The following is a 23,520-nucleotide window of genomic DNA, read 5'->3' on the forward strand; positions in this document are numbered from 1 at the left end:
ACTATGTCCAAGGCACAGGTAACTCCAGCAAACCAAGATGAATAAGCAGACTTGGTAAGACAAGCCCCACACCTGGAATGAAGGTAGCAGGGCTTCTGCTGATATTGAGGTACAGGGGGAGAATGATTTTAAGTAACTTTTGTGTTTTTTCTTAATTACATTGCTTGGTAGAAAGCTTATGATTTTGACTTGAAGACATTGGTAACAATTCTTCCATAGAACTACAGTTCCTTACCTTGTAGAAAATAAAACAATTAAGTGCAACTCACTAGGATTGTCTTACCTCTCTTGTACAGATGAATAAATAAAATTAAATCATTGGAGCTGGTATATCAATTTTTAATTGGATTTTTATTTTATTAGACAGTTTTGTAATTCCCTCAACCTTTTCTCCAGTCATAGCCATGGAATAAAAAGTGTTCACTATATATACTTTTAATGCCAGAACAACAGACCTAATGCATTTTTGCCCAGCTCAATCATTTGTCATGTATTTTGTAAGCTCATTACTACAATAAATCAAAATTATTTTGTGTCATTGCAAATGTGAAACCTGACCTTTCAGATGTTTGGATACTGGACAAAGTAAAGTGCAGTTGGGAAATCTCACCTATAACTTTGCATTTGCTTTCCAAAAGTAAATAAAACCCCAGTTTTGAGCTACATGTGTATAAAGTGGAATGAACAGGACTGCTTTCCACTGTATTGTACCAAGTACACATTTATGTCAGCTTTGGAGGTCTCTACAGCATTGGAACAAGTGAGGGACCTGAATGTTCTACACATGTAGAGGACTTGACTGTATTAAATAATTGAAATAGTAATTTAGTATTAAAAAATCCTGATTATGTTAACTAAACATTAGCACTTTCTTTCCTTGCAGAAACAGTGAAAGGGTTTGCCACAGGAGTCGACCACACTGTAGACCAGTCTGATGTATAAAGCTGTAGCTGGAGCAGAAGATGAATGGTGGATTTTTGTCTCATAGGCTGAAGTCTAGCACTGTCCCAGGCAATTGAGGGATAGAACACAGAACAGATCATCTAATGGTTTAGTGGCTGATAGTTGGATTACAGTTGGACGCTATCAGCTTGAAGGTCTTTTCCAACCTTTATGATTCTGTGATCTAGTGTCAGGGCTGACCAAAAGTTAAAGCACATTACTAAGGGCACTGTCCCAATGCCTCTAAACACTCAGGCATCAACCACCCTCTGGGTAAAGAAGTGTTTTCTAAATACAAGTTTCCTCATGGAAGTCTGTTCCCACTCATATCTCTGGTAATTAAGTATTCTAAATTGAATTATAACTTCATGATCTGTTTATATTCATATTATGCAACATTTTTTTAGCATAAATAGCTCCTCCCCTTTGCTAGATATACTTATGCTACTGCCAGTCGTTCAAATGTTCCTTAACCGAGTTTAGTAACATTGTAAAGATGATCTGACTGATCCCAGTTCATCCTCTCAGCAGGGCTGTGTACCTGGGGCTCATGGCTCTGTCACCACAGTTCCCACTAAGTAGGAATCCCTCTGGTGACACATCACAGAACTGCATTTACAGCACATTTTAAGCCCATCAACAGCATTCAATTATTCCATCTCTTTCACATAACCCTTATACTCATTTTATAATCCTTAAGATTCATATTTTTGCACTCATATTAAAGTTACTTACTACTTACTTCTCATTAAAATTACTTAGTGCAACAGACTTAGGAAATAATCTGTTGGCTACAGAACACATCCACGTTCAGTCAGATACCATGAATGTTACTTCTGCCCTTCAAGCACATCACGATCAACCCCGTGACCAAGTCGCAGGACATTCCACTTTCCTCCCACAAGTCTTTCCTTTTTACGCAGCTCTCCTTTAGCCTGTATTCTAGTACCAAGTCATAGCTCTTCCAACCTAATTGTTTTGATGAAGCCCTGCTTCAAAGCAGTCCAGACATACTGCAGTGATGTATTTGGGATTTTTTAATTTAAAACAAACAAACAAAAAAACCACCAAAACCAAAACCACTGAAGCAAGGTCATGTTACTCAGTAACTGGAACGTTACCCCTTTGTAAATCTGCTTTTGTACCTTTCCTTTTTGTTCAGACTTGTTAAAGCACTTACATAGTCATGCCACTCTATTTTTGCCCTGAAGGCATACAGCATTCTTAACATCCTCTATTGAAAAAGATTTAAGCAACAGAATTACGATACTGCCAAAAGCAAAGTGGAACAGCTTCAGAGACTAAGAATTGCTTAGTAACTCAGGAATTTAGCTGACATCTGGAAGCATATAGAATGAGAATGGACCTGACCTCTGCTGAATGTGAACACATTCTCCAGACAACACTGGAGGAGTTGTCTGGTGCTGGCAGTCTTAAAACCAGAAAAGTTAAAGGAATTTAGGAATCTGCATTTGACTGTTCTCACAAACTGCACAGACACAGGGACTGTCAGTTCCTGGGATTGATCCTGCAGTGTCCAAACTTCAGCTTGCATTAGAATTCAGTGTTTACTTCACTATAAAAATACTACTTCGAAGTCTGGATCAAGAGTGAGAATATATTTCATCTTGATCTTCCAAAACAACACTTAAGAGCCTCCAGAATTTAAATACTCTTAATTCTTTCAATTTTCAGTTTGTCTATTGTTTATTCTGACCTTCTCCACATCCAGTTTAAAGCAGTCTGGAAACAAAGGTGTTATGCCTGGCCAGCACTGAGGTGATGGGTGCTTCTGAAGTGCAGGATGAAAATCTATGTAACTCAATTTCTTTGACAGGGCTCCCAAGGAAAAGCAATGGGTGTCAGTACAAGTAGAGAGCTGTCTTCTTTTTACTGTTGCATATATGGCTCCTAAGACTTTATTCTTCCCTTAGAACTAAAGCTATCTTCCATGAAGCAAATCAAAACTCTAATATCCTGTACTTAAAGTACAGAGTATTTCACTTCTCTGTCTGCCAAAATAATAATGCCAAGCTATACAGATTGAGAAGGAAGAGGTTTTTGTTCAGACCAAGTCTAGAACCTCTAACACATCAGCTTGAAAATCTCAAGCTAAGTTCTCAAGCTTTTCACTTAGAAATTTCACCAGACCAAAATGAAACATGAAGGCCACTACTAGGACATTGATTATCGTGCAGTTTCCTGCTGGGTTCCAGCATATTTTGACATCTTCAAAGAGGAAAAAAAAACCCAACCCCAACTCCTTTCCTTTTTAGATAATAGCACAGCAGGATCAGTGCTGTTCAGAGTTCTGCCTCTTCCTTACACAGAATGTGTCTGATACCCCAGACTCCTGGGTTTATAGTCCCATGGCAACAGCTATCAGTGAGGAAGCCTGGCTGGAGCATCAGTAACCAATGTTCTCACACACTCAGTTAAAAAAAGAAACAAAGGACTGGTGATGTAGTGCTGGCTCCGGAAGTTTACTCCTTGCACTAGTAACATCCAGAGCAAAAGTAACAATTTGATGTTAAGCAGTTCAAGAGAACAGAGAACAGCTTTTCATGTCCCAAGACAAGAGGGCATGGACAGGCATGGAAAGGGTTGGACTCGATGATCTCTGAGGTCCCTTCCAACCCAGCCAATTCTATGACATCAGCTCTGTCCAGGGAGGTTCAGGGTAGATATTAGGAAAAAATTCTTTACAGAGAGGGTGATCAGATATTGGTATAGGCTGCCCAGAAAGATGGAGGATTCTCTGTCCCTGGAGGTTTTTAAGAAGAGTCTGGATGTGGCACTCAGTGCCATGGTCTGGTCACCACAGTGGTAGTGGATTAAGGGTTGGACTTGATGATCTCAGAGGTCCTTTCCAACCTGGATGATTCTGTGACGTCCAGAATACATCTCCTGCCTAAATTCATATACCCCAGGTGGGTCTCTGTAGGAATACCTAACAGGAAGAAAACTGCATCTGCATCCAACATTCAACATGACACTGCACACCTCAGCCTCACTACACTACAAGTGCTACAATGCAGAATTAAATCTTTCAGGTTGGAAAAGACCCTTGGGATCACCTAGTCCAACCATCATCCCTACTCTATAGAGTTTTCCCTTAAACCATATTCCCCAACATCACATCTAAACGACCCTTACACACATCCAGGGAGGAACCACCTCCCCGGGCAGCCTATTCCAGTGTCTGGCCACTCTTTCTGTGAAAAATGGTTTCCTAATGTCCAGTCTAAACCTACCCTGTTGCAGCTTGAATCCATTCCCTCTTGTATCACTAATTACCTGTGAGAAGAGACCAGCACCAATCTCTCTACACTGTCCTTTCAGGGAGTTACAGAAAGCAATGAGGCTTCCCCTCAGCCTTCTCTTCCTCAAACAGCCCCAGCTCCTTCAATCGTTCTTTGTAAGATTTATTCTCTAGGTCCTAATTTCACATTCTCCTCTTCTGATGTCTTGTGAGGAATGTATCAAAGAACCACATTCATAGCATGGCACTACGGAGTTATTAACAACCACTAAGTCACAAAAAGCAGTAATAAAGATTTTTTCTATTAAATCACAGAATGGTTTGGGTTGGAAGGGACCTTACAGATCATCCAGATCCAACCCCCCTGCACGTTCAGGGACACCTCCCACCAGTGCATGTTGCTCAAGGCCCCATCCAACCTGGCCCTAAACACTTTGGGGGAGGGGGCAGCCACAGCTTCTTTGGGCAATCTGTGCCAGTGTCTCACCATCCTCACTATAAAGATTTTTTTCTCTAAAGTCTAACGTGACTATCATGCTAATGGAGATCCTTGGTATTTCATACATGGACATCTATATTGCCATATATACATGGCATACAAGTGCTTTTTTTTTTTTTAATAACTGATGTCAGTCTGATCACTTGTTGGTATCAGAACTGCATGTTATCTTTGACTTGAAGAGCACAGGGCTTCCTGGTCTGTGCTCAAAAGCAAAAAGAGAAAAAAACCACATTCAGTTAAAAAAATAAAACATGCACACACAAAAATGGTATGCAGGAAACTGATAAATTATTACAACAAAGCTTCATGGCACTTGCTTTACAAAACCTGCAGCTGCTTCTTGGGAAGCCACTGTATCTTGCACTACCTAAAGCCAGTAGCAGAAACTGCAGCTGCTCCAGGGTAGATCCTTTGTGGATATAAGCTTCCTTCAAGTAAAGAAACTGATAATTTATATTTACCTTCTATCTTCAATTTGCAGCAAGTCTCATCACTAAACTCCAGTGACACCAAAGTTCCCACCCTCTACAGCAGACACACTCTGCCAGCTCAAGGCAAGCTATGGACACAGCACACTGGCATTCAAGAACCTGAGCTGCTGTACCAGCAGAGCTGCACAGGAAGCTGGGGGTGGGCTGCTTATTTCTGTTTAACCCAGCCAAAGCTCTGCAAAATGCTTTCAAAGAAGGAAGCTGACACAGAACAAAGTGTGAACGTGGTCAGCTGGTTCTCAACATAAGTCACTTGATTCTCTCCAGACATAACACTATGCAGGCTGCTTCTCCATGGTTTAACATTCTACTCAAGTTCTGTTTGCAATGTGCTACAATCTGCTTTGTTATAGTTTTTTTGGAATAAACTTTTTTGTGAGCATAACTGCTCACATGCACACTATTACAGATCAGAAGGACAACAATCATAGTGAGGAGTAGTGGAAAGCTGTGACCTAGATTAGACTTCCTGACAGGACTAGGTCAAAGAACTTTACAGGAGTTTCTAAATCAGGTTCCACTTCACAGAAAGCAGTTCAGGTGCCTCTATGCAGGCACACCACCACGCAGTTTTGCAGAAATTATGGAAGAATGGATGAAACCAGACATCACTAAAAATGTTTAAAGACAAACCAGTTTAGATTCTTACAGCCCTACCCAGACAGCAGAGCAAAACTTGTTCAAAATTATTATTTCCAGTATTATTTTAACTCCAGCCAAGGAGGCACTGCTTGGAGACACAGGGCAAAGACAGATGATAACTGCAATATTCACATCTTCCTTTGCATCACTGTACCCATCAAATTCAATAATCAGTACTACTGATAGAAAAGTCCTGAATCTGCTAACAGATCAGCCCCAATCACACAATTAAGAGATTAAAGCACATGCTTTGGCCTTTTTTAGCTAGCCAAAACTTGAGTCAATGCTGTGGCTGTAAATATGTTAGAAATTTATCATACTGTTAAACCCACTGAGTCTAAATTCCAGGCTCAGTGAACAGATATCCCAAGATGCCATGTGATATAGCAGGAAACCTCTGGGTTTCCTTCACAGATTTAAGAGGGAGACTTAACAAATTACAACTCAGATGTACAAAAGGTAAAACATACAAATGCCAAACATACAGCATCTCTAAGTATGAACTAAAGTTTTTTTGCCAGTGACAATTTCCTCACTTCATACAAGGTTTGCTCTAAACACCAGGAAACCAGAGAATGTCACACTATGATTTCTGAGTTACATAGCCCAAACAAGTTTAATTTATATTCTATAGTACTTTCATACATATGGGGTACTTTCTCTTTAAAATAACACACATATAGCTACAGCCACATACGAAGTGATAAAAGCCAGCTACATGCACACAACTTGCAAACACCAGCATCTTAATCCTTCAAGAATTTTTACATCACACTACAAAGCATAAGACACTGAAGTACTGCTAAAAAAAAAACAACTTATTGCTGGCTGGTCTGAAGATTGAGAGGTCCACACTTGGGCATCAAGATACAACTAACAATTGGAGTCAAACTGACATCACCACTGCAGGATCTGGTCATTATCCTGGCAGTATTCTTTCACTATTTAACACTAAATCCTTGCAAAATACCTGTGAATACTTCCCTGTTGTAGGTACCTACAATGCAAGTCTAGAGATACAAAGCTGAAAAGGGTTAAGGAAGAGTCAACTAGCAAGAAAACTGGAGTCTCTGGACTACTAGCTAACAAAACAAGATCCAAAACTTCAGAGTGGGCTGGAAGACCTTCCTACTTAATTGCACCATCACTCTGAAGTTCCAAACACAGAAAAGTAATTTTTACATTTTAATCCCTAGCATAAAGGCTATATTGCTGCCTAGCCACCACCATCAGTACTGTTCCTGGCCAGGATTTTTATCCTTTGAAAAATTAAGACTGAAGAACTATCCCTTCCTTGTTCAAAAATGAAAGACGCACACACAGAATTAAATTTTATTGTATTTCTGCAGGTAAATAAACAACCCAAAACTTTTGTCAAGAAAAGACAGCATTCTAATCACTGTAGTCTACCAGAGAAAAGCCATCAATGGGAATACAGTAAAAAAAGCACTCATTTGAGAAGTACAAATATTTTAACTCAGTCTTCATATAAACTAAGACTCATTACACAAGTATCTGCATATGAACATTTTCAACAAGTCCTGCTTGTTCCTGCAACAGTTAGCCTTTTTTTCTCAAGTCTACAAGAAAGCCAAAAGAGAACCAAAAGAGAAGATGAATTTAATTACTATTATTAAAAAACAGAAATTTTCAATCATAATGTATTTCCTTACATCTACATGGAGAAAACTCATGAGAGAAGTTATGCCAGGCTTCACTTCAGGTATTCAACCAGAAAGTTATTTTATTTTACTCAAACTGAAGCAAGGGCAAGGGCACACTAATGAAGCTGCTTTCCTTACTCTGAAAGGAAAGCTACAAAAACCTCACCTTAGGATTAAGTTGGATGTATGAAGAGAAATGGTCTTTGACAAGGAAGACTGAGTATACTTATAAAGTTTACTATTACACAATGGTGTTAGGCAATTGCTTCATCATCTTCTGTACCAGAATTTTCCAGTCTTAAGACACTGCTGGTGTAAGCTGCAACAGCCAGAGGTGACAGGAACAGAAACATTTTTCAAGTTTCCCTCTTTACGAAAGAAATGTACGAACTGTGCCCTTTATTGTCCCCCTGCAAATAGGGCATTTTCTAAGGGATGGTGCACATTCTTTGCATACCACTAAGTGACCACATGGAATAAAAACAATAGAAACTTCTTTGTCCATGCAAACTTTACATGTTCTTTCCTCTTGCAATCTTCTTAATTGTTCTTCCATAGGTAAACCTGGGGAAAAATTTCACTTACTTAAAAAGCCTGAATATATCTTCATTATAATTAGAATACAGACATGTTCCTTTTTACCCTTTATTTCCCCATGTGCATTCACTAAACAGACAGTGAGAAAATATGTACATTTTCCAGAGTTCAGAAAAGGGCACACAGGGAACTAGTCTGTACTTCCCAATTCTGAGACAACAAATAGCTCAGGGCTGGAGGCCAACTGTAGTTCTCAAGACCAACCAATGATTACATGTTAACAAATGCTGTACTTTTTCCTCCTTAGCTATTAGAAGCCCAGAGCAGAGCCTGACCAGTGTGCTATACTCAAGCTTGCATATCTTTCTGCAGCCTATTAACATACTAAACTACAGGACTAAGAACTAAGTGAACACACTCCCATGTCCACCCAGCTTCTGGTCAAACTAGTTCTTAAAACACCTATAACCCACACTGGAAGATTAGAGATGATGATGCCTGTTGTGACTTGTATCAAGATTAAATCCAGCACATATTTGAATTGTCAAACTCCAGGAAGCTCTACCTTTTAGGTACAAAAGCACGTGTAAGGCACATGATAGAGATTTTAGCAGACAGACTTCCTTGCAAGTCTGCATGTACACTTAACTTTAAGTAAGTCCATTTAATAGAAGCAAAATTTGGGAGAGAGTAAAGCATAAAACCTGCTTTTTAACCAAAAAGTAATTTTCTTATATATGATAACTATTTATTCCACAATATCCTTTAGGGTAAGAAGGTAAGATTTAAGGTACCTGAAACATCTTCTGTAGGAACATACTTCATGTTCTTCTCCACTAAAATGAGATAAAAATACTAGTCACTTGACTAATCTATACTCAAAAAAAACATCTGATCTTTTTTTTATTATTCTTTAGGCTGCTATGTCAGCAGTGGTTAGACTTCCATAAACTTACCCCTTTTAAACAAACAACCCCCCCAAAAAACAACAACAGCAACAAAAAAAACCTACCAAATAGATCTCTGTACAGTGCAGGGTCACAATCTCGTAGACAGTTTCTGAATATGCTGGCTGCTTCATTTCCTTTTACTAAAACTGTGTCTATCAGTTCCCTGGCTTGCAATGATGTCTGAGTCTTTTGCTTAATAACATCATGCTCAAGTTCTGTTATCACTTTAGCTGACAGTAAACTCCCAAGGATTGGAAGTACACATGTTAAGCGCTGGAATAAAGCCAGCCGATTCTTCCGGATTAAGGACAAATCATCTGGAATAAAAAAGGGATTAGATGTTTATTAGGAATACATTACTTCAAGTTCTAGTTCTGCTTCACAGTAATTGAGACATTCTTTAAATTCTATTAAGTGTTCACTTACTACACATCATTAATAAAGACCTCAGCAAGTGGTATTCATATAAAGAACAGACTTAAAGAATAAAGAACATACAATCAGCTTCTTCCTGCTCCCATTTCTGGGTTAAATTATCTGGATCCTCTGGAGAGGATCTGGTCTAGTTCACACTAGCAAGACATTCTCTGCAGAATTGCTAACAAAAAACAATGTTTCATCATAACACCAATGCTAACTCGCTGACAACAAGTTGACTTAAATCAGTAGCAGTCAAAATCATCCCTAAGATGCATAAAGATTTAAAAGGACAGCACAGTCAAACCCAATAATCTATCACAAATAACAAAGTAATTTCTAGTAATATTTAATAGCTGAACACATCTATGTGTTTTCAATAGAACATGCAAGTGGGAAAGATGAAGTCTTAATTAAGTTCTCAATTATAAATTGAATTACTGCTCCACAGACTCAGAAACTGCAGGATTTTGTTCAGGCTTCAAACTTTTATGGTATTAAAATGATAGGAAATGCTAAAGACACACCAAATAAATACTTAATAGGTGACCTACATTGCCGAGTTGGACACTGAAAAGTAGATCCTGGGCCATCCTACAGAATCTAAATTTGTGAAAGTTTTATCACCCCTTCTAGGTGAAGAAGCTTAAAAAGCAGGCAAATTTGGGAAACAAATTAGTAGAATGTGCCAAGAAAAGCATTTTAATTCCATTTATTTTATTAACAACAATCTAAAGGCACACAGATTTTAAAAATATGGCTTTGTTCCTGTGCAGAGAATCTGGTGATTCTGAACACTTGGCACCTGCATGAGCCACCATCCTGAAAGGTAATGAAACAATTCCCAGAGTGCTAGCTACACAGATACCCTGACAGTGCTTTTACATAAACTGACCCTAACAGCAGTTAAATTAAGCCACTTAGTGAAGAAACAACTCATAATAATAAAAAACCACTTCACTTTCATTCATGCTTTATGTGTACCTGATGCCACTTCTTCAAATTGTTTCTCTTTCTCTTCTTCCCTCTTCTCATCTTCAGCAGTGAGCAGATCAGACACAAGATCATTAACAGTCTTGTAGTTTTCTCCAGTGGCCAAGATTTTACTTTGCACTGTTTGCTTTATTAGCCGTCTACTGAATCCCATCTCCAAGGCAGCTTTAACCACAGGTGTGTTCATCATGATTGCATCTTCTGAATGACTCTCTCCAGGTTCAAAATGAATAACTGATCAAGAGAAAAATCACCATATATAATATACCTACACAACCCAGACGTCTGACACATCAGCATTACCTACACACATGCATATATACATGAATACCTAGCACTAAAGAGTTGCAATGGCTAAGTAGACTTTTTTTTAAGTAATTAGATTTTTAAAAATGGAAGCTGGTGGCTTAGATTCAGTTGAACTGAATCCATGACAAAAGTCAATTCGTGTCAGGCCTTCACTAAAATATAAGATAATCTAGAGACACCACAGATTCCATTTATTCTTAGAAGGTGTTTATTTCTATACTTCATAATGCCTAACTTCAGCCTTAAAAAAATGTCCTGGGGGTGCGGTGCAAGGAATCAAAATTCAGAGTTTACAGTAAAAACAATTGCTCTACTCCAGCTCTTGATCAATATTTTCCATTCAACTTACTAAGCAGACACGTGGTATTCTGACAAGGTCCTTCAAGGTGTTCCCTTGAAGTTTGTCAATATAACATAGAAGCTACTTAACTCATAATTAGGTAGACAATCCCTTTAATATTATCATTTAAAAAAAATAAAAATCTAAGAATTGTTAAGCAAGTTAGTGTTGGATAGCAAATCATTATGTTTGCAAAATGCTGAGGAGGTTTAAAAATATGCTTTAATATACATACTTGGAGGATCAATGTTATCATCTAAAGGCGTATCAGAGGTTGACAAGAGCTGTGGAACACAACAGAACTACATTAGTATCCAAGTATTACTTCTCCCTCCAAATACCTTTCTAACATGTTCTTCCCTCATCACCCATGCTAAGCTTTTTATCTGAGTGGTGCCCACTAAGTATTTTATATTTTACCCAGATGTGCAAAGTTGTGCAACTATATAATCAGGATAGTGCTGATGATTTCCATGAAGAGAAGGTTGGCTTACTCTCGTTGAATATTTATTGATAGATATAATTCAGGCTCTCCATGACTGGTTGCTGAAATAACAATTACTGATATGAAATATTTACTGAGACTTACACAATTCCAATTTCCCTCTCCTGACACAAAGGAGGTCACTGCTCTACAACACGTTCCATAAATAATCTGTACAAGTTAAACTCTACTAGTCCAAGACCATTAGCCACGGTTCTGCACTGGTTTTATTCCTGTGCCCATGAAGATGGGCTGAACTCCCCAGAACACAGCACTTTTCAACAAGGAAAAACCAAGTTACAGAACAGTAGAGTTTACCTGTTCAAGAAGATGGGGGAACCTGGCCTGAATCTGACTTACAAACTCTCCTCCTTTCACACGAAGCAGATACTCACACCTGAGACATTGACAAAAAAAGTCTATTAAATTATATTTCCAATTGCCAAAGGAAAAAAATACAGAAGAATAAAAGTTTACAAAAACACAGTATAACTTAAATACATGCTTCTCTTTCTTTAGAAGGGAAAGAGTACTCTAAATTGGAACCTTGATACTACCCAGTGTCTGGTGATACTTTGACAAAGCTTTTCCACCATGTTCAGCAGTCAGTAGGCTTAGGTATATAAATGGAGCAGCTTTACATTCTGCTACCACTTCTAAGCACAAATGCTATCAGAAGAAACGATACTGTGTCAGCTACAAGTGCAAAGTACAGTGAGACACTATTTCTATCTCACATCTCACCCTTCTTTTCTCCTACTCAAATAATTAAAAAGTAGTTAAAAAAAATTAACACCAAAACCAGATCTGTTTCACTAGTGTATCTTTTAAGTCCATTTACTAACGTGTAACACTGAAAGAAACAGAGGTGTGGTTTATCTATATGTACACCATGAAGTCCAACAGTAGCTGGTAAATTACTCATGAAAGACTGGTTGGAGATTTATAATGTGTGGAATTATTTAGGTACAGCTGTCGTTAATGTGGGTGGAGATTTACATAGGCACAGATAGTAATTAGGTATGCAACTGCCATTTAATTATGGGAGTAATTTTTAAAAAAAAAAAAAGTTATTTCTGCCATTTTTTCCAACACAGACATATTAAACTGCCAAAACCTCCTGTACAAGCCTTTCACACCTAAGAAACTAAACCACACCTGATGAAAAGCTGGTTCAAGAACATTCAGCATGGTAACATAACCAGTCCAAGAGTGTTACATGCTCCTTCCATTTAATTTCTCAGCAGTTTCTGCTGTCTACTTTCTGGCTACTTGTCTTAAATAAGTAAGCAAAGAGCATACTTGTAATTTGGGGATGCACATAGCTTTTAATTATGAAGTGGAAAGCACATAATTAAAACACTTCTTCATTAAGCATGGAATTAAGTCTAGCAATTATCTGCCAAAATTAAAGGTATTCAAGCAGTCAGGAAGTGACAAAATTATGATAAAGATTTTACAAGTTACCTTGGAAACCACTTTGCATGTTCAATCCATGGATCATCTCCAGACTCCCAGCACCTTAACCCACCATCACAGCAAAAACACTTCACATCATCATTGCGGCCTTTAAAAACAGCAAGGCAAAAGATCTAGCAAACAGTTTACAGTAAATGCTGACACAACTATACAAACAGAAGTGGAGACATCAGTTTTTCTTACCTACGTAGTAAAAGCCAGCATCTGCAAGCTGTTCAGGCTGAACTAGAATTCTAGTTGGCCAATTTATGAATGTTTTAACACGAGCTTCGTGGGTTTGCATGCTCACATTGGAAACATTAAAACTCAGCTGGTCTCGGGTATGATTTTCCACAAAAGGACAGTTAGGAAAGTGTCTTCGATGCTCTGACATTGCATTATCTTTTGGTTCCCAGTCACTCAGCCGACCACCACAGGTGAAACAAGCAACTTTGTCTGCTGTCCCCAAGTAATAGAGTCCAGCCTTTGCCAGATCGATGGGTGAGAGAAAAGTCAGAGGCCATGAGTGGAAAGTGCGTAGTCTGGCATCTTCTGTACTCATGGAAGGATTGTGAAGCTTGGGTCTCAAGAATGAAAGGTCTTCGACTGCCCTAGTAGTTACTGGGTCTTGAGGAAAACTGGAAAAAGAGCCACTGAAATATCCAACTTGTTCTAAACTTGGAGAAAGTGTTTCGGAATGTAGAGATGGCGAGAAACTGCTTGAGACCAAAGGTGAAAATGCAGAATGAGAGGACAGTCCAAGGTTGTTAACTGAAAGCATGTTCTGAACAAAACTGCAGCTAGGATACATCTGTTTATGTTTTTCCATAGCATTATCTCCTGGTTGCCAGCTGTCCAACGTTAAGCCACAACTGAAGCACTTAACTTTATCTTGCACACCAGTGTAATAAAACCCAGCCCGGGCAAGACTCCGTTCTGACACTGGCACATTGACAGGGAATGCAGAAAATGTTGAAATTCTGTAGAGTTCACAGGATAAGTCATACTTCAGTTCTCCACACAAGGCACTCTGCTTCATGAGACTAGCCAAAGGGCTATTTTCCATTATGTTCATAATGGACTGGTTTGGGGAAAATGGGACAAAGTCTTCCTCTGGGAGGTAGTTGTGTGCATTAAAGGCAATTTGGAATAAACTCTGCCTATACAAAAATAGGAATCCGAAAATCAAATACTTTAGGGTGCAACCTCAAATGCAGATGTGAACAGAATTAGCCTCATGATAACAGCCTTTAACCATTAGGAAAGTTGTTCTGCTTTACTGCTTTCTGTGCAAAAGCTGCTCCAACCCATTTTGACAATTTAAGCAAGCACATTAAAAAGGACTTTCCTTTGAATCATACAGATATCAAGGGTTTTCTTGTACTGTATATCTGGGAGAGCAGTATCAATTTGTCAGGCTAGTGGAGGTGAAAACCAGGGCAGAAATACCTCAAAAGGGTTTATCAAAATCCTTTGTTAATAAAGAAACTAAAATGAGAAGCAACCAGAACAACTTTATTTTTAACCAGAACATATGTTAAGTGATTTTAAAACTATTTCACCCTAGTCAGCTGATAAATATGAAGTTTATACAAAGATTTTTGTTTGTAAACCTCCCTAGGAAGCTAGAAATAATGGCTTATCAAGCTCAAAGGGCATATGAAAAAAGTCCTTGAACTGACATTACTGAACTGATCTGGTATATTTGCTACTACCGAACTTCCAAAAAACCCTCAAATTCTGCATATTGTTGCCAAGTTGTTAAGACTCAAGAGGCTTGTTTATACTGAACTCCACATATATTGAATATTCAGCTGTGAGAAAAACAAATCTTGCACACTGCCTGACACGGATGAACTGTCCTGATTAATAAGCCTGGACTAGCCCCAGGTTTTTCTGTTTGCAAGTGTCAGCATACATGGAAAACAGCATCTGAGTTTTAACCTGGTGCCTTAGTTACACTGTCAGAGTTATCAAATTCAATATTAATAAATTGCCTTGTGTCAGGACATTCTAACACTTTATACTGGTGAGTTAAGTTTTTCCCATATGCCATGTTTATGGCACACAGAGGTAAACAGAACCCTCCAACTAAAAATAAATAAGTGAAGTAATTTTAAGCTTTAGTTTCTTTATTTGTGCACAGAACTACCTCCCAGAGTTCAGACTAAAGTCCCTTTGAGGTGTCTACGCCTCCATACTGATACTGACTGTCCCCAAAAAGAAACTGTAAATATCTATAATTCCAATAATTTAAGTCTTTTGGGAAGAACAAATCCTGTAAGGAAGAAAGAAAAAAAAAAAGAGCATTTCAAAAGGAGATGCATGTAATGTCTACATAAAAACTACACAAATTGACATACTAAAATCTCAACAAAAGCTTTTTTGCAATGCTAGCTAGAAAGTATCAGAGAGTGAACTTTGCACACAGTCATACAAGGTGTACTTTACACACCTAACTACCCTGTTACTGACACATATGCAAAACTGTTTAATCCACAAGCAGAACATTTTTGGTAGATGGATGTGCAGAAGTTGCATCCATTTAAGTTGCTTTAAACCTGCAGATTCTCAAACAATGCAGATCCAGGTTTATTGACCTGACTTAAGAGTGCTGACATTTCTTATTTAGGTAAAACAGTGCTACTTGGGGCATAGGACAATAGCAGAACTGAACTTGACCAAAAATTCAGATAAGAGCAATGAAAAAGTTCCAAGGGTTTTCAAATATATAAATTTATATTTATTTGTATGTACACCTCTAGCCATCTATTTGACAGTATAAATTCCTAGAAAGTTATCCCAGGAAAGACTCAAAACAGATAATACTTGTCATGATGACACAGCTGTGGAAAAATCACCTCTGGGAAAACAGCAAAGCACCTCCTACTCAACACAATAGCTCTTAGAAGACTCCTTAATATGATCCCACTCTTGTTACTAATAATAACTTCTTAATCAGTAAGGACATGAGCTACAAATGCCTTACACAGATCATTTAGCACACATGGTGGGACTAACCTATCAATACATGAGCGTTGCTAGCCGAAGATAAACCAGTTTCCAGGCTGGAGAAAGTCACCTGAACCTAAAAGTAAATGCTGGAAACATTCAGAACAAACTGAAACCCTGATGATCCTAGAACACTGAGAACCACTCAAACCTGAGCTCTACAGTCACTTTCTGCTGAACGGCCTTGTAGTATCAACCTCCACTATAGCCCTGAGTATCCCTCATTTCCAATCATTAAACTGCTTTGACTGTGATGGGTTTTTCCTTCCACTATCCTGCTGCAATAATTAGAAGTTATTTAAGCCCCGAGCAGCGACGTTTAAAGTACAGCAACATCAAAACCTAATATTCTTCTGCTCTTGTGTTGTAAGCCAGGCAAAACAAGCTTACCTCCTAAGCCTCCTCCGCCAAGTTTACAAACCCTGAGCAACGAACACTGCCCGGAGTGGTCGTGTGCGATCACACTCAGGGACTCTCAGGGACACGCACGGCTCCCCCACGGTCCTTCCCAGCCATGACAGGGCCTCGCCACCCGCACGCTAGGGCCGCGCCGACAGCCGCCCCGGGCCTCCTGCGGGACCCAAGCCCCGCTCCCTGAGCGGCCGTCCGGCAGGGCTGCCAGAGTCCACTCCAGCAACGGAGACCACAGCCTGCCCAGAGGAGATCCTTCAGCTCGCCCCACGTCTCCTCTGCCGCTGGCCGAAGCCTTCAGGCTGGTGACAGGCTGGCCACGACGCAGCCCCGCCCGCCACCCCCTCAGCCGGGCACCGGGCACCGGGCACCGAGCCCCGACGCAGCGCACGCAGCGGGGGCCTCCCCCAGGTAGGGCCTCCCCCCCCAGCCCGTACTCACGGCCTCGGGATGGTTTCCCTGCAGCGGGCTGGCTCGAGGAGCACCCCAGCCTATATAGGGTGCTCAGCCAGGGAGCGGTGGGAGAGGTGCCCCCGGGAGGCACCGCCCCTGCTCGGGAAACAGCGAGCAGGCGCATGCGCGGCCCAACACCAGGGGCCTCCCCTCCCTTCTTCCTTCGCTTCGCTTCTTCCTCCCTCCGTCACTCCTTTGTTCCTCCCTGCGTCCCTGCCTCCCTCCCGGCCGCTGGGAGGTGGGGGAGTTGTCCCCAGCGAGCGCCTTTATCTGGCGTTCAGTTGCGGGTTCGGCGTTCCCTTGGCCGGTCCGTGCCCCTAAGCTCCGTCTCGCCGCCCTCTGGCTCATTTCTGTAGCTGCAGTGGGGAGCGGGAAGCCCCGGCCCCGCTGACGCCAGCGGAACGTTCGGTACTTTCCGCGGGCCGGGGAAACCCCCAGGAAACCGCGCTGCGTGCTTCCCCCGCTGACCCAACCCAGCCCCCACGGCGCAGGCCGGGGATTTCCAGCCCTGCGGGCGGACTTGGATCCCCGGTGCTGTTCCGGGCGCAGCCGCGCTGGAGGGGCAGCGCCTCTGGCAGCTTCCAGCCCCGTGGCCGTGCTTGAGGGCCCCGCTACACTGAGGGGCGGCCCTTGCGGGGTGGCTGCGACCGCAGTTTGGCTCCCGAGGTGGCTGCTCTCCCCGCAGCAATGGCTGCAGGCACAGCCGGGCCCGCTCTGAGGAGCGGCCGTGCTGCAAACCCCGCAGTTTCACCTTCTCTCCGTGACTCGGTGTAACACGGCGTTGCTAGCCCACGTTTCCGAATACAGGCAACTCTGTACGCTTCAAGAGAGGAAATAACTAAAAGAATAGAAGGAAGGCAGAATATAAATTTCCACTGCAGGGGTTTATGACAAAATCTGACTATAGAAATATGAAAAATTTCCACAGCAATTACCAGAGCACTTGGCAGAAGCTCAGGATCTCCCAACACAGATTTTAAAAATCCCCATTTTGTGATGACAGAATGGTAGGGCATTTACAAAACAGAACTGAAGAGAAAAAATAAAGGAAGCGTAACTGAGCAGAGCGCTATGACACCAGAGGGTAATTTTCTGTGATGGAGTTCCAGTAAATTGAATTTGGGAGATACTCATTCATGTCTTTTCTAAAACTCCTTCAAATTTCCTGTCATATGTGTTAACATGTATAACAATACTACCTGTCAAATCTCAATTATCTAGCTGTGGTGACAGCTAGTATAGTTTAGCTACTACTGTCTCACTAATTTTGCTTCACATAATTATAGAAATGTTTGCTGTTTCCACATTTGCACACATAAAAAACCCAAAACAAACAACTGGAACCAACCAAACAATAAAAAACAGGTTAAAAACTAATTTTAAAAGTTTAAAATGGCTGTCAGATCACTGTCACTGATCTGTCATGACACTTGACACTGAAGCTGCTGACATGCAAAAGACAAGGCTCATAAAACTGAGTCAGCTCCTCACACACCATACATGAAGAGTGATGGGGGTGTGATTGGGAGTTTTATTGGTTAAAGGGAACTGCTTAATGCCACATAAGGGATCAAGCTCTGCATTTGTACATGTGTGTGGTTTTAATGGCAACTGCTCAAGGATTATCTTTCACAGAGGAAGATGGGGATGTTCCCTGTTTGGGGACTTCAAGCAGGAATCCTGAAATTAAGTTACATTTGCATCTATTCTTACAGATTTTTGGCTTTTTGCCATACATTCTCCCCACGTAATTAATCCAGCATTCCTCCTTAACTCTCTGCAGCCTACATCGCTCTGCCACTCCCACCCCCAGCCACATATCTGCACTTTGCCCCTCTGTGCCTTGTCCTCCTTCCCACTTGGCAGTGTAAGCTGCTCTTTTCCTCCACTCCCAGGCCTCAAACTGCAGGCTTTCCCCTTCTGCTTGGTAAGCCTTCATGTTGCAATGAGGAAGAAGGGAGGGTGAGGGAAAATAAAACCAGGCTAAAATGGTTGTAACAGCAGAAAAAGAGGTGTAGCTGCCCCAAACTGCCAGACTTCTGCTTTCTTTGTTTCTCTCCCAGTTCTCCATTCCCATCAATTCCTTTGCTTTCCAGAGAAAGAGGTAAGGGGGAACTTCCCCACCTACTTAGCTGAACAATCCTTTTCCTCAAAGGACATGAAGAGCATAACTACAGGTTTTTTCTTAGGACTGAAATTCCTGAGAAACAGTGCATTATCATCAGCATTTTAAGTCTAAATTCAACATGGGACCAAGGTAACTCTCCAAAGGACAGCAGTGGTACTTAAGTCTTACCCAGGCTAAATGCAGGCTTTGGGTTTGGTTCTCTGGCTGTGGCACATCACAGTGGGACTGGTTCTTATTCCAGCCCTTTCACCTGCTGCAACAAGCTTCCAAGTTCATAACCTTGACCTAAAAACCGGCAGGATTTATAAACTGAAACAGGGCACTCTACTTAGCAGACTCTTGGCTCTGCAGAGGGGGGAAGAAGGCTGCATTCAGGTAAAGGTGTCCTCAACAAAGGGAAACTGCTTCCATAACAAGCTTCATGTAGTCATAGAGGTTGAAGTGTAATAAAAGTGTGGCTGCCACATTACCAGTGTTCATGAGAATAAACCAAATGGCAGTGTTGACTGAAACAGCAAAGGTGATAAAGAAAATTTCTGGAGGTGGAATGCAGTGACCCTGCAGTGTGAGTGCATTATCAATGCACATCAAGTAGCACAAGCAGCCCTTGAAGTACCTGATGTAACTGCATGCCCAGAATTCTTCTCTGAGAGTCCTGATGAATGTCAGTCTCCCCATGCTGTCATCCTTCTCTCATGCCTTCTCCAATTTTCTATCTTCCACAGCATTAAAATGTCTGGCTTTAAGGATGCCTCTGTAACACAACCCTAAATATCTGAAGGGGAAAGAGGGAGAAAAGCCACTGTTAGTTGCTTTTCCATTGCTTCTGCTCTTCTCTGCAATAAATTACAGCAAAAATGCTCTTAATGAATTTCTCACCACCATGATTAGCAATATCTCAGCCTTACTAATGAAAGAGGGCTGCTGTGTTATTGTATATTTTGGTTTAAAAGCTGGTAATCAAAATAATCAGGACATGCCCTGTAAGCTAAGCACATGTAACATCTAAACTATGCACTAATCTGAAAGCAATAGCATATTGTTATTGAAACAGTAGTCAATAAAGGAATATAATGGAAATTTGCCAGTTAACATAGAGGTAATAGAATACATCCAGTGGGGTGTAGTTGCTATAGGGAACTTATCTCTGAGAACAGAAGACACAGATGAAGTCTCAGGGTTACTAAATTTGGCAAAAGCACCAAAATTGGGTACAAATAGTTCTGTGCTTTCAGACTGCCAGATAAGGAAGAAGAATGCTGCAGGTCATCTGTAGGTCATCCAAAGGGCATGATGATGAAGAGGCAGAAGATGAAGAAGTGACCACCAGAGGATGCAGAGACCACCAGGAGGCTGTAATGCACATGTGGGAATGGGTGGCAACATATGCTAATGACTTACTGGAAAAGTTATGAATATGTTAATTGCTTCTTGGGAATTGTATGAATATGTAGATCATGTCTGCATTAAAACTATGTTACTGTCTCCTGCTGGGATGCACATTAGGAAGAGTGATACCCTGTGCACCCAGCGCTGCATTAAAGAATACTTAATGGTGTCTCTGAGTATCGATCGAGTTTTGATCTCCCAGACTACTGCTTCCTGATTCAACCACTCCTGGTATCATTTTTTAAACACGAGGTCCAGTTATATATATACAGATAAATGTAACATTAGTTTAACAGAAGGACTAACAGATGTTGAGCAAATGTGGCAGATAATTTAGCAATGTAAGCGTTCAGGGACTAAGCATGCGCTAGGAGCTGCCAACATGAGAAGGTCATCCAGAGGACGAATGCTGAAAGCTGTGTAACATCCACTAGAGGAAGCAAACGACCACCGAAGATGTTGTGGTATCCTGAAAAAGCAATAGATGGCGGCACAGACCGTGACATAAAATATTGAAGCCCTGCATAATAGTTTTTGGGAGCGGGCGTGATTATGTAAAACATTTCTTTGTTTCGTACCATTAATATGTATTAGTTTTGGAAATAGAAATGCCTTCAAGTTGGTTTGTCGGGGGAGCAGTTCTGGTGAAGAATCCCCAGTGCAACCCTGGAGCCATAGTAAATAACACCTGCTTCACAGTTAAGTATTTAGTGTCGCGTTTGAATTCTTTGTTTCAGAATTGGCGACCCAGATGGGACCCTCTCTGCTTGTCTGTGGGACCCGCTGGGAATAGGACTCCCTTTTGTACCCCCACACATTTCTCTGGAGGGACTCCTCACCTCATTCGGATCACTGCAGGAGCAGAGAAGGACCATCTGGCAAAGGTATTCTTTAAATTTTGGGAACTGTCAATTTGGGGCTCTGTGTAAGTCACACAGCTGAGAATATTCTGCAGGAAAGTGTATACTGGTATACTTTGTTTTTTGATTTCTGGTAAAATTGTAATGGTTTACAGAGCCATTTGTTTATTTAATAGTAGTAATCTGTTGTTGGGTTAAGGTTACTCTTAGCATGGGAATTCTGTATAATGTTATAATTGGTGGTCAACAGAGTGGAGGTAATTTGAAGAAGAGTCCTTCAGGTTGTATTTTAGGACACTGGAAGGATATTGGGCGTCTACTGGGCAGAAATGTGGACAAGAAAACTTTGGTAAAACTTTGTAATCAGTGGTGGTCATTGTAGAAGTTGGAATATCAGGACAAATGGCCCCTAAATGGAACTCTAATTTATTGATATTACAATTGATATTATTCTTGAGGAGAGATGAAAAGTGAGATGAAGTTGTGTATGCAGATACGTTCTTTACTTTCCAAAGTCACACAGAGTAGCAAAAGGAATGTGGTGTTAATTTGACACTGCAAGATCCTTCTGTGCTGGCATTGGAAAATTCAGTTTTCAGGAAAAAATGAAATGGTGTTGTTCAGCATGTAGTATTGGGCAGAGATGTTTGCAGATTAAGAAGCAGGACAAAGAGGCAGAAGAAACAATTGTGGACTACGAAGCCTCACCACCTTCTGAGGAAACTGCAGAAGCCTCCGACAAAGAGGGGTGACAAGAGGAAGGGACAATGGAAGGATTCACTCCAGTTACTCCCCAAACTCATAGCAAAATAGGACCAATCATAGTAGCTCCCCTTACACAGGCAATGGGACCTACTAAACCCTCTCTAATTAGAGTCCGCTTTTCTATGTATGGTTTAGACATGTGGAAGGAAGTGATGAAGAATTATAGGGATGACCCCAGGGGGTTGCAAAGGGAATTTATGCTGATTAAAAACTAAGATCCAGATTAGAGAGATACAGCCAGAATGCTGGATGCACTGATGGAAACCGAGAAACAGTCTTGAAAACTGCCCGGACCTAAGTTCAAGTAATTGGCAGGATTTTGGGAGGGGATTTGGAACAGTACAACTCTTTAACAGAACCAAACTGGGGTCCAAATGATAGCTTGGAGTACCAGTTGTTAAAGCAATACCAGAACTGGATAAAATTTGGATCGGAAAATGCAATCCCGAAAGTTGGAAATTGGTCACTTTTGTATCCTGCTAAGCAAAATCAAACTGAAACACCTACAGAATTCCCAGACAGATTAAGGCTGGCTGTGAGAAAGTGTGCAGCCTTAGATACATCCTCTGATGAGGGAAGGCAGCAGTTAGTATTATTCTTTTGAGACAGTCATCCAAAGACACTAAAAAGGAGTTGCTGAAGCTGAAAGAGATTGTGCTAGATGTGCTAGATTTGGAAAAATTGATTGAGGAAGCCTGGAGAGTATATAGGAACAGAGAAAACAATTATAGGAGCAAAATGGGAAAAGCCATTGCTACAGCAGTAAGCACAGCATTAGATCAGCATACATAGTCAGGGACTCAGAGGCCCCCTGGGAGAGGAGTTTGAAGAAGATCTGGGGGTGGTCAAGGAGGTTATTGATCACTCAATCAGTGTGCAAGGAGGATGGGCACTGGAAATCTAAATGTCCTAAACTGGCATTAAGGCAGATTAAGCCTGCTACCATAGCAGAAGTAGCATAAGCAGATTGATGGGAACCTGGGGAATCTACCCTAGGGGATTCACTGGTTAAGATAAAGCTAGGGAATCAAAAGTAAATCAAAGTAAAGAAGTGAAGTTTTTGGTGGACACCAGTGCTTCATATTCTGTATCAAGCAAAGACTTGATACCTGTAGATAAAGATTTTGTGGATGTAGTGAGAGCTACTGGCCAGCAGAGAAAAGCATTTTTCTTACAACCAATTAAATATCAGTTGGTAAAACAGATAGAGATACACAAATTCCCACACATGCTGGAATCACCCAAGTTCTCTTCTTGGATGAAACTTGTTGGAACAATTTGGGGCAGAAATAGTATTTGGAAAAGGGAAGGTGGAATGCAAAACAAAAGAAAAAGAATTGATTGAAGTTTAGCCTTAATACAAGTAGAAAGGAATAAACAGACACCTCAGGAAATCCTGGATCAGGTATATCCAGGAGTGTTGGCATCTGGGATATGTGGCAGGGCCAAGAATGCTGCAGCAATAAGGGGAGAATTGAAACCCAGAGCTAACTGGGTCAGGGCTAGGTGAT

At 40.9% G+C, this 23,520-nt stretch overlaps 1 protein-coding gene across 3 annotated transcripts; it reads right to left on the reverse strand.

Moving 5' to 3' along the window:
• Positions 1 to 7,565: 7,565 nt before the first annotated feature.
• On the reverse strand, positions 7,566 to 16,947 carry LOC103534505 (inhibitor of apoptosis protein). Of its 3 annotated transcripts, none has more exons than XM_030445369.1 (9): positions 16,856 to 16,947; positions 13,196 to 15,269; positions 13,001 to 13,100; positions 11,852 to 11,930; positions 11,285 to 11,333; positions 10,392 to 10,634; positions 9,053 to 9,307; positions 8,835 to 8,876; positions 7,566 to 8,067 (listed from the first exon to the last, which is right to left on the reverse strand). In XM_030445369.1, exons 2-9 carry the CDS (start codon positions 14,064 to 14,066, stop codon positions 7,874 to 7,876), a joined length of 1,833 nt encoding a protein of 610 aa, XP_030301229.1. In that variant the 5' UTR covers positions 14,067 to 15,269; positions 16,856 to 16,947; the 3' UTR covers positions 7,566 to 7,873. The 3 variants fall into 3 exon arrangements, with proteins under 3 accessions (XP_030301229.1, XP_030301223.1, XP_030301217.1); XM_030445363.1 differs by having other exon boundaries at positions 13,196 to 14,151; positions 16,856 to 16,914; XM_030445357.1 differs by lacking the exon at positions 16,856 to 16,947 and adding an exon at positions 16,394 to 16,579.
• Between the last annotated feature and the right edge of the window lie 6,573 nt (positions 16,948 to 23,520).

This window comes from Calypte anna, chromosome 1 (genome assembly GCF_003957555.1).
Source record: "Calypte anna isolate BGI_N300 chromosome 1, bCalAnn1_v1.p, whole genome shotgun sequence".
Lineage (NCBI taxonomy): Eukaryota > Metazoa > Chordata > Aves > Apodiformes > Trochilidae > Calypte > Calypte anna.

Bases quoted from the DNA above. Each gene is read 5' to 3' on its own strand.
- LOC103534505 (XM_030445369.1), bottom strand. From the start codon at position 14,066: ATGAACATAATGGAAAATAGCCCTTTGGCTAGTCTCATGAAGCAGAGT. The intron at 13,101-13,195 runs GTAAGAAAAACT...CTGTTTTTAAAG, and splicing joins TGCTGGCTTTTACTACGTAG to GCCGCAATGATGATGTGAAG. The intron at 11,931-13,000 runs GTAACTTGTAAA...TCAATGTCTCAG, and splicing joins CATGCAAAGTGGTTTCCAAG to GTGTGAGTATCTGCTTCGTG.